Source organism: Lactuca virosa, chromosome 5 (assembly GCF_052849685.1).
Source record: "Lactuca virosa cultivar CGN04683 chromosome 5, Lactuca_virosa_CGN04683_v6, whole genome shotgun sequence".
In the NCBI taxonomy this organism is placed as follows: Eukaryota; Viridiplantae; Streptophyta; class Magnoliopsida; order Asterales; family Asteraceae; genus Lactuca; species Lactuca virosa.
This window is the reverse complement of record NC_136430.1, coordinates 419,038,430-419,054,678: the sequence shown is the minus strand read 5'-3', so window position 1 is coordinate 419,054,678 and position 16,249 is coordinate 419,038,430. Positions and strand designations below refer to the sequence as shown.

The 16,249-nt window shown below is 41.9% G+C and overlaps 1 protein-coding gene across 1 annotated transcript; it reads left to right on the top strand.

Moving 5' to 3' along the window:
• Nucleotides 1-12,290: 12,290 nt before the first annotated feature.
• On the top strand, nt 12,291-13,430 carry LOC145112761 (uncharacterized). Its single transcript, XM_079048891.1, has one exon. The coding sequence runs from the start codon at nt 12,299-12,301 to the stop codon at nt 13,118-13,120; it is 822 nt and encodes a 273-aa protein (XP_078905017.1). The 5' UTR covers nt 12,291-12,298; the 3' UTR covers nt 13,121-13,430.
• Nucleotides 13,431-16,249: the final 2,819 nt, after the last annotated feature.

Here is a 16,249-nt window from a genome sequence, read left to right as displayed (position 1 = left end):
GAAAGATCTAAATTCACATGATTTGGTGTATAGATCGACATGGCGAGAACACGAAGCGGATTCGGAAACGCTAATGGAAATGCTAATGGTAATTAGCAACCTGCGACTGAGCGTGCATCAGAGGTAGCAGCTGCACCCGAGCCAATCACGATGGCAGGAGTACAAGCCATGATACAAATGATGTTGGATCGTAAGATGGAAGAAACAAGGCGTCTACTTCAACAGAATATGGATGAACCTACTGTGCCTGTTGTGCAGCCTGAACTGAACATTGAACAGTCAGAGGAAGGAAACTATAGTCAGATTGTTAGTCAAGCTGAGCCATGAGTGGGTTGAAGAAACCAACACAATGGAGGAAATGATGGACGTGGGTGCAAGTACAAGCATTTCATGGCATTACCACTCTAGGTAAAGTATAGTGAGAAGACTCACCTCGACTAGCAGGTAACTGACAAGCACTCGGAAATCTTGGACTGGCCTCCGCCTATCACATAAGACAAGCATCTCAATCATTATCCGCCTTATTACTCTTAACACTTTAAATCCTCTTTTCCTCTTTTGACCCTCAGGATGGGTAAAAAACCATTTTACCCCTCCTTGGCCCTATCTGCCCCCTTACTGGTCCACTCAAGAAGTCAACAGAAGTTAACCTGGGTCAACATTCTATGTTGAACTGACTCGCCGAGTGCACACCAGTGACTCGGCGAGTCCCCTCGAATTCTCCATGATCTTCCTAGGGTTCACTCCGCTCACTGAGTTGACTCCCAACTCGATGAGTAAACACTGGCCAAGGCTACTGGGTCACACCCGCTACAACTCGTCGAGTCATCCCATGGACTCGACGAGTTAGCTCCATTGGGTTACTCACTCAGCCACCTGAGGTCAGATCTGTAGCTCTAACTCATAGATCTAACCTCCTACTGCCCAAAAGTCGCGTAAAGGTCCGATCTTGATGTCCATGCATGGTGTATTTTGCATTATAAACCATAAAGACTCCATTAATGGCTCCTAGCTTCAAAGCCCAATGGTTGCTCCACCATGGCTTCCGACTTTCGGACTCTCTGGACCCTCCAAGGTCCAGATCTATGCTATCAGCTCATAAGAGGGGTTTGATGCATTCAAAATCCCACCAAGAAGGTAATACAAGCCCTAATCCACAAAAGAAAGATCTACTCAAGTAGGGATGAAAGGGGTCTGAATTGATACCTCCAACTGATGCTCCTTGGTTGTAAATTGCGGATCTACAACCTCCTCTAACCCCTTTGGCTTGAAACCTTCCTCTTCCTTTCAAGGCACCCACCAAGAAGCTCAACATGGCTCTCTTTCTTGCCCAAAGCACTCAGGACTCGTTTAGGGTTTCCTCCTCTAAAGGGTAGCCGCAATAGGAGACCTTAAGTGCTTTTAAATAGGCCCAGGCCCGGGAGAATTAGGGTTTCTGCCAATAGTGCCTACTCAGGGAATCCCTCCTCTGACTCGTCGAGTCCATTCATTAATCCACACGAGCAACTCGACTCGAGTCGGCGAGTTGGACCCTCAACTCGTCGAGTCTCTCCTTCAATCTCAAGATTAACTTACACAATAATATCCCTAAAAATCCGGATGTTACAATTCTCCCCCACTTGAATTAGATTTCGCCCTCGAAATCGCTCCTTAACAACATATAGATCTAATCCAATAATCGAACAACACCATCGAAAGGATCTCATGCCACACAACTATTTTCCTCTCTGGACACCTGAATCGATACAGGAACTCCCCCCCCCCTATGGAAAAAAGGACAGACCCATCCGCCACTACGCTACCCCCTTCTGACTCTCCAGAATCTGCAAACTCTAGTGGCCTGCCACACAGCCAGACCGCCCTATCAAGATATCGACACGTTATTCACTCCTCGAATAACAACCCCGATAACTCACTGCCCCTCTGATTCTGTAGTTGGGACCGATAAAACAAGTCCATGCCCAAAACTGGCTACCGATCACTCATCCCAGACATGATAAACAATCCAGATCATATACTAAGGAATGAAAGGATCACATCATACCAGGGACCCATCCATTTAACTGCAATCAAAACCCATCCGAACAACGAACCCTCAACACCCTGACCTCAGACACGGAAAAACGATCATGCTTGTTCAGAAGCGTCCTCCGACATCTAACAAACATAAACCTCGACTCCCTTCTCAACATCCCTTTCAAGACTGAGCACTAGGTCATCTCCCGACCCAGCAGTTAAACCTCCAAAGGTTACCCATTGCATGCCCCAAAACATTTCACTGACTTCCTTCTCACAATAACTATCTCGGCCCAGTGTGACACACAAGTCATGAATTTTACTTTACCTCAAGCGAATACGGAAGTCGTCTCACCCACGACCTCTGTCGTCTACTACTCATTAGTTCCATGCGTCTCGCGATTTTTCCCATACAATCGAACTGACCCACTCAGGTCTAAGACATCATAAGACACACAATACCCCGAAAAAGGAAACCCTTCTCTGAATCTGGAATCTTATTCTCCTACTCAATACACCACCAAAGCCAAACTCATACTCGAGAGTCTGGTTTGATACAAAATTGGAACCACTCGTCCCCATGGAAGCACCTAACTCATAACCCATGACCCGCAACTCACGTGTACATCATTTCTCCAAGTATTTTTGATTGCGATAACCACAACTTAACTCAAAATATAACGATTCCCGACACATATGGAGACCCCAGTCTCGCCCCTGGTCCGACCACTAGGTTCCCGAACTCAAATATTAAGGCTACCCAAGCCTAAAAACTCCTCTGCGTCACGCTCTGACTATCGAATAATACGGTTCCCCGTAGCACCATGACACTCTCTCGCTAGCTATTGAATACTACGGCTCCCTGCAGTATCACAACATTCCCCCAATGACTGGTGGGTACTACGGCTTCCGCAGTATCACAACACTCCCCCACTGGCTAGTGAGTACTACGGCTCCCCGCAGTATCACAACACCCTCTCTTTCCGCGCCACAATCTCATCCTCAGGTCATTACCTCACTGCGTTCACTAACTCACGCTTCGCGGCCCAACATAGATAGGTGCACACACCCACCCAGGCTAAGCATCACTACTCCTGACGACTGTCGTCGACAAAAACACTTTTCCTCGCTTCAATTAACATTCTCAGATAATCCCGCTTGATGTCAATTAGCTGAAAGGGCTCCCACCGGAACCATAGATACTTGCTACACCACTTGCCATCTCTTAACTCAAAACTCAAAATAATCTGGAAATAAGGACATCATACCCGGACACCTCGGTACACCCACACAGAATCTCACGATGTTTTGTCCAAACCACTGATCTCATACTCACGGCACCATACTCGGATACCGCATTGCTCTTTCAGAATCTCTCAACCGATCTTCCTCTCGCACCACTTGTAACCTCAGAGTATTCCATCTCCCAATTTGAAACACAGATGCATCGTCAGTGGCTCAGAACACGTTGACATAAACCCGAAGCTCTCCCTCTACTGGTCACTATCCATACAGAACTACTCATATCGACCCTGAAATTGGTTGACAAATCAACTGCTGCCCTTCCTGGGGTATAGATCACAATCTATACCTTCGCTTGAAAATCTCAGCTATTGCACCCGTAATCTAGCGACCCGATCGCACTCGAACTCGACATATGCTAACCCCTAAAATCACAGGCCACGATGAATTCTCCAATCCACGGCCACCTGCAGTGGATCCGCTTATCCTTTCTTAAACACAATCTCATACATCTTCCCGTCTGGCACCTCGCCTCATCCTCGGGCTCATGTGTCCGCACCGTAGATTTCCTTAACCATTTCTGTGACCACACATGAATGGATCACTGATCCCCTAGCTGGAAAACCAGTCCTCCCCCACTCAGGGTTTGAACAATCACCGATTGGCATATCCACAATCTACTCAGTAGACTGTCTCACCAGTTATGCCACACTTGACTCTTAAACATATTACGCAATCATCCCAGGGCCTTCCCAAAGGAAACCAAACAATCTCCAAATATCCCTTCCCTGAATAAATCTTGGAAACCTCCTCACATGACTGCCTCTAGTCACCTTGAAGCCTCAGACTGACATACCGCCGGAAACCCCATTGTTCTGAATCCAATCTGGCTTTAATCCGGAAATAGTGCCCTATCACGCACTTCGACTCTAACTCCTTGACCCGCCTCCCGAATCGGGAATAATCATAAAAGTACAGACCTCATTCTCATTGTCGATACACAATGTAGACCACGAGGGCCACTGCCCCGATATACTCCTTTTTAACCACCGGAAACTGCTGATAAAAGTACCTTTTTCCCCAATAAGGCACCTCTTTGTTCTCATCCGTCTTAGTCCCACTAATGACTCTTTACTAGTATAAGAATACCTCGCAGCCAACATACTGCCCAAATACTCTGGTGATAAGGTCACCACGCTTGCTACCCCACAAGGGTTTACCTTCAAGCTCGGAAGCTAGAAACTCATTAGCTCTTCTGCTCTTCACAGGAAAAGGAAATAGCTCAACTATGGTCACAGAAAGTGACATCTCCACTATTGGCCGATTACTCAACTCTGACCGTAGTCCTCCATAAATCACTATCTTCTACTCCTCTCTGAGTCTTGCGACTCCAACTGACATCTCACCAACAATCCCTCGGGAACTAACTCGTTCCCCCCCCCCCCTTCAAGGTCTGCTTCATTGAAACTTGTTCAATCATGGACCTCTGGGCCCATACTCCTTCACATCTGATCTCAGACTAACCAATCACAACAGAATAATTGGTAAACCAGGAGCACTAACCGCCACGAGTCATGGTACCCGAACCATGTGGACACCTCTCGATCTGCTATGAATCATGGTACTCGAACCATGTTATCTCTTCTCAATCCGCTACAATCATGGTACTCGAACCATGTTCTTTCTTCTCAATCCGTTATGAATCATGGTACTTGAACCATGTTCTCTCTTCTCAATCCGCTATGAATCATGGTACTCGAACCATGTTCTCTCTTCTCAATCCCCTACTTAGAACTTCTGGAATTCTCATTGTTTCGAGTATGGGTCATCTGCTTTCAGTAGTACGGGCCCATACTACCTACCACATCTACCCATACTTTCCACACGGATCGTTCCAGATTTCCTAAGTAGTTGTTCAACCTTCTCGATCACCAATCCCGTTACGCAAGTTTGCCTTCCAGCGAATACTCTCCTCCGTCAGCGTACTCATCTGACTAAGTTCACTTCCTAGGCTCCTCCTAGGTTCTCTCACTTCTCTGCCATCAGCTGCTGAAGAATACCTTATGATGCCAGCCATCTACCTCCTGAATATCGTCATATTCACTTAGTAGCTGACTCCCATCATCAAGAGTTCCACAAAGCACGAAGCAAACAGCATTCGGGCATCGAATGATCTCTACCAACACGTACAACCACTCTTTGTTACAACTCCACTGACTACTATCTCAATAGACTCCTCAATGCTCATCTAGGTATCTCTCCTAGATTACTCCTCCACTTCAATCCTTCTCTAAAAAGGATTCATGCTGGATACTCTTACTCCGCACATAATCAAAAGCAAATCACAGATAACAAAATTCCTAGGCTAAGGCATCACATATCAGGCCACTCTAGTCCTAGAATATGAAATACCTAGCCTATCTCTAGCATGCATAACATATCACATAACAGCTCATAACAAATAGGGTAAGGGTATTTTTGGGAAATCACCGTTCGGGATCTGGCTGATTGTACACACTGCTCATTCTCGTTTTTCTCTTAGAAACTCTTACTCGTTTTAGAAAAAAAAATCTTTTCTTTTTGAAATTTTTTCTCAAATCCTTAGTTTGAGTTCAGACTTACCCGAAGGTGCATCCGAATCCCTCAAACCAAGGCTCTGATACCAACTTGTAACACCGTAAATTTCCAAACAAAATTTTCATTTAAAAATTACATAATTCTCATAACACATTTCATGAAAATCTCATTTATTTAATTTACAAATCACAACTCCGTAATTGTTTGATTCAAATCCAGGATCCTCAAAACATAACTCTTTCACTGATGTGTACAATCAAGTCGGTGCCTTCCCGCGATCCCGAGAAACCTGAAACACATAACACATAACACGGTAAGCACAAAGATTAGTGAGTTCCCCAAAATACCACATACAACATATTAGCCACTCGAGGCTATAACTCTGTAAGACCTTCCGGTCAATGTGTCTCAGTGGGACCTTCCGGTCCCACAACTCTGGTAGACCTTCCGGTCCTACACATGATGACCTTCCGGTCCTAAGTCTGTAGACCTTCCGGTCCTACTCTGTTGACCTTCCGGTCCAAACTCTGTTGACCTTCCGGTCCTACTCTGCAAGCTCAGGACATAGCATATACATGTCACATAGATAACATACATCAAACTATGTTGACCTTCCGGTCCAACCTCTACAAGCTCAGGTCATAGCATATACATATCGCATACATCTCATAATCCTTATAACCACATAAGACCTTCCAGTCACACATAATTACCACTCTAGGTAAAGTATATTGAGAAGACTCGCCTCGACTAGCAGGTAACCGACAAGCACTCGAAAATCTTGGACTGGCCTCCGCCTATCACATAAGACAAGCATCTCAATCATTATCCGCTTTATTACTCTTAACACTTTAAATCCTCTTTTCCTCTTTTGACCCTTAGGATGGGTAAAATACCATTTTACCCCTCCTTGGCCCTATCTGCCCCCTTACTGGTCCACTCAAGAAGTCAACAGAAGTTAACCTGGGTCAACATTCTATGTTGACCTGACTCGCCGAGTGCACACCAGTGACTCGGCGAGTCCCCTCGAATTCTCCATGATCTTCCTAGGGTTCACTCCGCTCACTGAGTTGACTCCCAACTCGATGAGTAAACACTGGCCAAGGCTACTGGGTCACACCCGCTACAACTCGTCGAGTCATCCCATGGACTCGACGAGTTAGCTCCATTGGGTTACTCACTCAGCCACCTGAGGTCAGATCTGTAGCTCTAACTCATAGATCTAACCTCCTACTGCCCAAAAGTCGCGTAAAGGTCCGATCTTGATGTCCATGCATGGTGTATTTTGCATTATAAACCATAAAGACTCCATTAATGGCTCCTAGCTTCAAAGCCCAATGGTTGCTCCACCATGGCTTCCGACTTTCGGACTCTCTGGACCCTCCAAGGTCCAGATCTATGCTATCAGCTCATAAGAGGGGTTTGATGCATTCAAAATCCCACCAAGAAGGTAATACAAGCCCTAATCCACAAAAGAAAGATCTACTCAAGTAGGGATGAAAGGGGTCTGAATTGATACCTCCAACTGATGCTCCTTGGTTGTAAATTGCGGATCTACAACCTCCTCTAACCCCTTTGGCTTGAAACCTTCCTCTTCCTTTCAAGGCACCCACCAAGAAGCTCAACATGGCTCTCTTTCTTGCCCAAAGCACTCAGGACTCGTTTAGGGTTTCCTCCTCTGAAGGGTAGCCGCAATAGGAGACCTTAAGTGCTTTTAAATAGGCCCAGGCCCGGGAGAATTAGGGTTTCTGCCAATAGTGCCTACTCAGGGAATCCCTCCTCTGACTCGTCGAGTCCATTCATTAATCCACACGAGCAACTCGACTCGAGTCGGCGAGTTGGACCCTCAACTCGTCGAGTCTCTCCTTCAATCTCAAGATTAACTTACACAATAATATCCCTAAAAATCCGGATGTTACAAAGATGGTGGATGAAACATCCAAAATTTTCACAAAAATTTAAACTCTTTAAACAATCCCAAATCATCACTTGTTTACAAAAATAGTTTTCCAAACATATCAATTATCAGAGTTTTCCCAAAATCTCAAACAAAACATGAGGAGGTACACGATCAAGCCTTCGCCTTCCCACGATCATCTGATGTACCTGAAACATAACCCAAACTATAAGCCCAAACTTAGTGAATTTCCTCCAAAGTACCAACACAACACAAACCAAAATAATAACAATAAACAACGTGCATACAGATCCTTCAGTTTGAGTGGAACGCCTCACCGACCTAGAGTCTACCTGGTATGCTCACAGAACCTTCAACATGACTTGTACGCCACACTGGGCCTTCAGCCCATCTGGACCGTTCTTCGGGCCTTTGGCCTGACTGGTACGCCCCACTGGCCTTCAGTCTATCCGGGACGCCTTGGATCTTTTGGCCTTCAGCACAAAGCAGGTCCACCTCAACCCAACCACACATACACCATGTCGACACATATATTAAACAAATAATCATACAATTAACCAGCCAATAAGAAACAGACAGATCTTACAGATCACTAAGCATGACATCATCCTATCTACCAGGATACTGATCTAACAGATCACTACAATACTCAATCATACGATATACATGATAACAATCCAAAGGGTCGGCCTTGGTGCCTTCAACCCATAAGTACAGTGAGGAACACTCACCTCGCAAACTGAGTGGAAGCCGGACTCCGAATCTCAGCTCTCTACACGATACCTAATTCCATCAAATAACTAATTTTTTCATAAGAATCCCAGAATAATCAAAATACTCTCAAGGTCAAACTTGGTCAAAGTCAACGGTTAAGGTCAACAGTCCATGTTGACCCAACACGCCTTGTTCCCTCTTGACCACGCCGTGTTCCGCGAACAAATCAACAGACGGGAAAACTTCAGACAACACGCCTGCTCGCCAGATATCCAACAACTTAAGACATTCAGCTGCCTTTTCGACCCAAGAGCTCCAAAGCTCATATCTGAACCATGAATGCGATTAGGAAGGATAAAGTTTCCAACTTTATCCTTTGGGACCGCCACAAGGTCCAAAAGTCCAAACTACAAGCTTAACCATGCAAAGGCTTAACCATAAGGTCCTCAATCCTTAAGATCCGAAGTCCATTCCTTCCAGAAGTGGTTCAGCCACCTAAACCATTCCAAAGATTGGTGCTTTTTTAAGACATGCATGTCCAATGCATGTCTTGAACCCATATTAGGTCAAAAAGGGGATTCATGACCTATTTCCCATGCATGGTATCAAAACTTTGGTTGAAACCAAATCCAAGCCACTACAAGGTCTCCTTAACCTGGGGATTCATAAAGTTGCAAACTTTATGAGATACCTCCATTGCATCAACCCATAACAAAGAGAAAAGGGAGAAAAACTCAAGATCTAGTGACTTTGAAAGATAAAAATCGGGACTTGGACACTTACAATGGTCCAAGAGAGTGCTACACTGAAGTATGATGCTTGCTAGCCGAATCATTGCTTCCTTCTTTTACCTTCTTCCTTCAAGACACCAACTATATTCACAAATGGGAGAGGAGGGGATTAGGGTTTCTTTCACATCTAGAGAGGGCTAATGGAGGTTGAGGGTGAACAAACCCTAGCCCCCATATTCCTTTAAATAAGGGAATAAACCCAGAATATTAGGGTTACATTCACAGCGGTCAACACGTCGTGTTCAGAGGCGACCACGTCGTGTTCCTTAACCAAAACACACGCCTTTTAATATTTAGACACGCCGTGTTGGAGGCTCCAACACGCCGTGTCCAATCCCCAAGAAGGCAACCCTTAATCAATTATCATGCAATGGAAATATAATGATGAGTTTAGAAGTACGTGACATCGGGATGTTACAGTGGAAGCTACTAGTTGATACCATGCCCAAGGGATAAGCTAGCAAGATGTCATGGGAAAACTTTTTGGTGCAACTGAAAATGAAGTACTGCTCTGAGCAGGATCTTCTGGAGATCAACAATGAGTTTCAAAATCTGAAGAAGGAAAAGATGAGTGTCACCGAGTATGCTGCAAGTTTTACGGAGAAAATGAAGCTTGTTCCTTATTTGGTTCAGACTGAACTCTCCAAAGTCAACAAGTTTGCTAATGGACTTCCAACAGACTTTGGTCCAATGATCAAAGAAGCAACCACCTTGAAAGCCGCCATCTGGGCAACTAAGAATGTTGAGACCCAGATAAGGGAAAAAGGTATGGAGAGAGCTGAGATAGGAGATAAAAGAAAGTTTGATGGATCTTTAAAGTCCAACAAGAAAAGAAAGTTCTCAAAGTCTGGTTCTAAGAAGTTTGGAGGAGGAGGTGAAGCAAGATGGTGTGATTCAAAAGAATTAGAGATCTTGAGATTCAAGCTCAGCCACATATTTCTCATTTGCCGCTCTAATGCTCCAGTGTACCGACAACAACTGGATAGGCCTAACCATAAATGATTATGACAGTTAGTGGCATAAGAGGTGGTGGTGGCAGAGGTAGCGGTGGTATAAGTGGCGGAGGTGGCAATGGTGGGGTCGGCTGGTGGCAGAGGTGGTGACGGTGGCAGTTGTGGTAGTGGGGATGGTGGCGGAGGAGAAAGGAACGGACGACTCTATATAATCATTTATGATTATAACTAACCCGCCGCGCCTGTATGCTGGAGGGTTAGATCGCCAGATGTGAAATATGTGGCTAATGTTGAATCTCAAGAGGTGTATTCTATTTTGAATCTCAACAGAACCTATATATATATATATATATATATATATATATATATATATAATAATAATAATAATAATAACGATAAAGATTTTTTTTTCTAACTCGTCCTTAACATTTGAGGATATTTAAATCATCAGGATCAGGGCCGATTTCACAGTAGGGGTTGCACGAGAAAGTCAAGGGTTGCACGGTAGTAGAAAAAATAAAAATTTCGAAAATTTTTCCACTGCGTCCGGGAAAGTCAGGGTTGCCGGTGCCACATTGGACCCCCTAGGTCCGCCCCTGATCAGGACCGATCCAGAAAATCGAAAACCAAATCCAATGAGTTTTAAAAACCAAAAACCAAACTTATCTGTTTGGATTGAGGTTTACCTTATATCAACTCATACTCAACCCTACTTAAAGCCGACAACAAGATATAAAACACTTTATTGACAATATATGAGTTAACGCATTATCGGTTTTTTGGACAGCAAGACCAGATCACATTATAGTTGAAAAGTTTCAAACTTATAACCACATTTTATATATTTTTATTATTCGTAAATATATGAAAAACGTGTACTTTTGAACCACTTTTAATTTGTAAGTATAAAAGATATAAATATTAAAATATGGTTATAAGTTTGAGACTTATACTATAAAGAAATTGATAATTTTACCCACACTTTTTAAGTATATAAAATCAGGGCGTCTCGTTGATTTTAAGGTCTCTGTACGAAAAGTAAAATTGAACCCTAAGAAAAAATCATTAATACTACGATAAGTCGATAATTATTACAAAAACAATAAAAAAGAACGATAATATAAAATTTAATTTTACATAGTTACATGAATCAATACGTTTTCATAGCATTCTTAATATAAAATCTAATCTTACATAGTTATATGAATCGGAACGCTCTCATAACATTCTTAGATGCAAAGTTGTTCATCAATATATTGTTCAAAATAGCTATCATTTCCAAGCTATTATGTCTTTTTTGTAACATTATGGATCGTAAATAAGACCTTAACAACTTTAATTTTGAGAAGATTGTTTCTACAGACGTAACAGTTACTAAAATAGTATGCATTAGTGCTTTAGGAAAACAACTGACTTTTTCATATATTTTTAAAAATAGTTGGGGTTAATTGTTTCACTCGGTAAAAATTTATCAACTATCTTTAACTCTAGATAAAGTTGATTGACGTTAATATCCGATTATTCACCGTACTATAGTCAAACCATATTCTTTCATATAAAAACAAATCATGTATACATAATTCTATACACTTCAAAAAAAAAAAAAAAAAAAAAAAAAAAAAAAAACTAAAGCTTTGAAGACAACTTTTAAACAGTTGTGGATATCATTTCTAAAAACTAAAAAGAGCTATTGTCATCGCGAAAATGCAGTAAACGAAGAAGAAAGAAAGCCACAACTTTGTAACGTCTTATCTAGCTTTTGTTATAAAAAATTAATTAACTACAATGTTTATTTTGATACAAATAAATGAAATATTTGGTAATTGAGAGACTGAGAGCAGTAAAGGTTAATTTAATAATTAGTTATTTTTTTTATAAATACAATAACTGTTAGGAATTAAACATACGTAATAATTAATATTTTGGACTATATATATATACATCCCAAAAGATCTTTAGGCCATCAATACTAACTTGCTAATTCCTCTGCAATGATTTAACCACACATTGTCACATCCAAAGACTCCCATGTTAAACAAGACACGTTCATTTTTCATAAACCATACAAACTCACACTCTGTGTCCTCATGCATTACCACATATATGACACACCACCCACCACCACCCTCCATATTGACCCCCTCCCATATATATCTAACCCTCTTCTCTTCTCTTCTTCTCCACAACAACTCACGAAAGATCGTACACTCAGATTCATCTGCATTTTCTCCATGAGAAACCACCAAGAACACCAACAGGATCAAGAAGTACTCATGGTTTCAATGGAATATTCCCAGGAAAACCCTAATCTTGAAGCCACCCACAACCACCGCCACCACCATGTCATCGTTCCAGTAGATTCCCAAAAAAAGTCTCATCTTGAAACCACCCACAACCACCACCATGTCATGGACGTTCCAATGGATTCCCAGAAAAACCCTAATCTGGAAAGCACCCGCCACCATGGCCCACCATCACCATCGTCTTCTTCACAAGATTTCAAGAGAACCCATCATCAGCTTATTATGAGTCATGTTGTAAAGAAGACTGATGTAGATCAAGGGTGCATGGTCAGCAAGAATGCTCCTCAAGGGATCACAAAACCTTATGTTTCTTGTTCTTCGTTGGCGGCCGGAGGAGACATGACTACACCTGCACCACCACCACCACAACCACAAGAGAGGTTGGCTGTGGTGGAGGAGAGTGGAAGAGAGAAGCTAAAGAGGCACCGGGTTGAGATGGCGGGTCGGGTTTGGATCCCAGACATATGGGGACACGAAGATCTGCTCAAAGACTGGATAGATTGCACTGTGTTTGATTCTTCTTTGGGGAACAACAACATAATGTCGGCACGAGCAGCTTTGGTTCAAGAGAGAAGATCAACCTTAAGAATAGATAACCGATGCTGATCGATTAATTAATTACCAAATTATTTTTTCAAGTATTTTTCCTGATTTTATATATACAAGATTAATCTAGGTTTTTAGTTTAGTTATATATATAAGTTGGGTTTATTTACATGGTCGAACCAGCTTCTTCGGTATGATCTTGAGATTCCCGAGTTTCATTCCTCCATATTCTTGTGTATTAATTCTTTAATCTTTAGTGAATTATGGAAGGTACGTCATTGGATGAATGATAAGACATTCGACCCTTCACTTCAGTTGTAATTTTTTGAGTTCTTTTTTATGAAATAATTAAACAGCCAGTATTTATGTATTTCTTGATCCATTTAGGGTTTGATGATTTTATATGTCGGTTTGCGTGTCTTTCCAGGAAAAGTAATTGAAGCATATATACAATATGTAGAATTGGATTTACGCTAATTTACGTGCTTTGTTATTCCAAAGTCATAAATTAAAGTGTTTTAAAACCGTATTTTATAATTTCAGAATTCAGATATATCAATTATGTCAAAATAATCATTCGATCCAACATCTTTTTTCTTTAGGTTCAGTTTCGGGGATGCTTCAAACATCAAATCATGCACGTTTAATTGAAGGTTTTCACTTGGATCAAGCAACATGAATGGTCAAAATTAATACATGATCTTCCATACATTAATATTGTTTCTTGTGGGATTTTTGAAACATGCGTATAATATATAGATCGATGTAACTTTTTGGACCATTTTAGTACGAAGGATCTACGGGTCAGTATCCTGTTTGCCTAATATACCAGGAAGCTGCCAAATATATAGATCGATGTCAATAATAAATTAATATCCAAGATTTCATCATTAAATCATGTGATTTTCCGAGTCTTTCCTAAGACGCTTTGTAACTCTTTTACTGGTCATAACCGTTGATTAGCTATAGACACGATGACCAAAAGCAATACGATTGAGTGGAGAGTTGATTCATCGTTTTATTCTTATCGTAACTTAATAATTAAATATCTTGTTCTGTAACAATTTTTATTTTGTATATTTTATATTTTATTTCTCTATAGTGTGTAGGGGTTGTGATTTCTCCTCAGACAATTGATAACTAATGTACTTTTCGTTTATCATGTAACAATTTTAAGAAGGGTTATAAGGATTGCGGGAGTGGCTACGGTTTGAACCGTGGCTTGCCACATGGCCGTGGTGCACACCGCCTCTCGTGTGTGGCTTGTTCCGAGCTTGGCTACCACATGCCACTATTAGTGTATATATTGTGTTATATATTTAGCTTGTATACTTAGCCCATTGTATTTGTATATATTCTAATTAATGAAATCATAATCATTCATGGGAAAATAATATCAAACATGTTATTAGAGTTTTGATATTCTTTCGTTATTTCTCTCCTTTATCTTCTCCCTCATTCCCTCTCTAAAACCGACGACTCTTAACCCTAGAATGCCGGCTACCTTCCTCCATCATTTCTATTCTTCTCATCTTCCTAATTGTTCAAAATGAACAATAAAAAACCCTACGATATCACCAACATTACGGCCTACATTCTGCTTATCCTTGATCTCAATGAACTAACCTACGATTCTTGGCGCGAGTTATTTCAAACTCATTATCATGGTTTTGGAGTATTAAGGCATCTCACCGGCGTTTCCAAACCAAAAGATGGCAATGATGAAGAATGACACAATCTTGACGCCGTTGTCAAGATGTGGATTTATGACACTATGTCTCAACCTCTCATGATGAATATGATTCTCAAACCCGATACTATCGCTCACTCCGTTGGGTTAGTCTCGAAGATGTTTTTTCTTGACAACAAGGATGCACGCACCATTGAACTTGATAGCGAACTCCAAAGTATGTCTATTGGTGATCTCACAATCTCTCAATATTGTCAACGCATCAAGACTATCTTGAATCTCTTAGCAAATCTTGACTCACTCGTACCGGAGAAGACTCTCGTCACTTATCTCATTTATGGTCTTTCACCAAAATATGAAAACACTATCCTATGTCATAGATATCCTCTACCTACATTTATTAAAGCTAGATCTATGCTAATTGTCGGAGAGTTTCGTCTCAACTAGAATCGATCATCTCAACCCACTCATTCAGACCGTTCTTCGGCTCCCACAGTCCTTCAAAACACCGCCGCCAATCAATCACCTCAACGTCACCAGGCAAACAACAACTGAGGTGGTCGTCGCCCGTACCAGCACCGTAGTGACTACCGCCGACCGGTTGTTCCATCTTCTGACGGTACCGCTCATGCGATGTTACCTTGGTAGCTCTACTTGCAGCCTTGGCAGCCCTTTAGCTGCCCTATGCCACCCCTTGGTGTAACGCTCAAAATTTTCAAACAAATTTTTACATTTTTAAGATTCCCAAAAACATAGTTTTTAACATCATCTCATGCCAAATAAAATTGTCAAATACATAACATCATAAAAACAAAGTGTAACATCCGGATTCCCATGTATCTTATTTTATGTATTTTTATTGAGTATTAGAGAGGGACTCGGTGAGTAGACGCTTAAACTCGCCGAGTAGGAACAACGTTTGCTGACTGTATTAAATGAATGGACTCGGCGAGTCCATGCGTGGACTCGGCGAGTCCGCGCTGTTAAGTGAAACCCTAATCCTCGGGGCCTAAGCCCTATTTAAAGGCATTTATGGCCTCCATTTGCGGCCAATGCACCCCAGAGGAACCCTAGAGAGAGCAGTAAGAGAGTTGAGAGCAAAAGGAGGCTATTTCTTCATCTTTTTGTGTGGTTTGGCTTGAAGGAAGATAGGAGCACGCATCTAGAACGTGAAGGGGACTGGATCTGAGCTAATCATCTTGTGGTATCATCTTTGGAGGTATAAACCTTTCCCATTTCGTGTTATATTGATGGATTTCTTGCTTTTAGGGTTTTTACCCTCATTTTATGGAAGATCTAGAGAGTATGAGGTCCACTTTGGGATTATGACATCAGATTTGGACCCATAGAGGTCCAGAGGACCTTTCCCACTCTGCTTTATGCTGATTCATGGAGGATTGGAGACTAGGTTGCCATTTCTAGTGTTATTTCTCCATTTGAGGCTTGATATAGGATGCATGCACGTAAAGGTTGCACCTTTACGTGACTTTTGAGTGTTA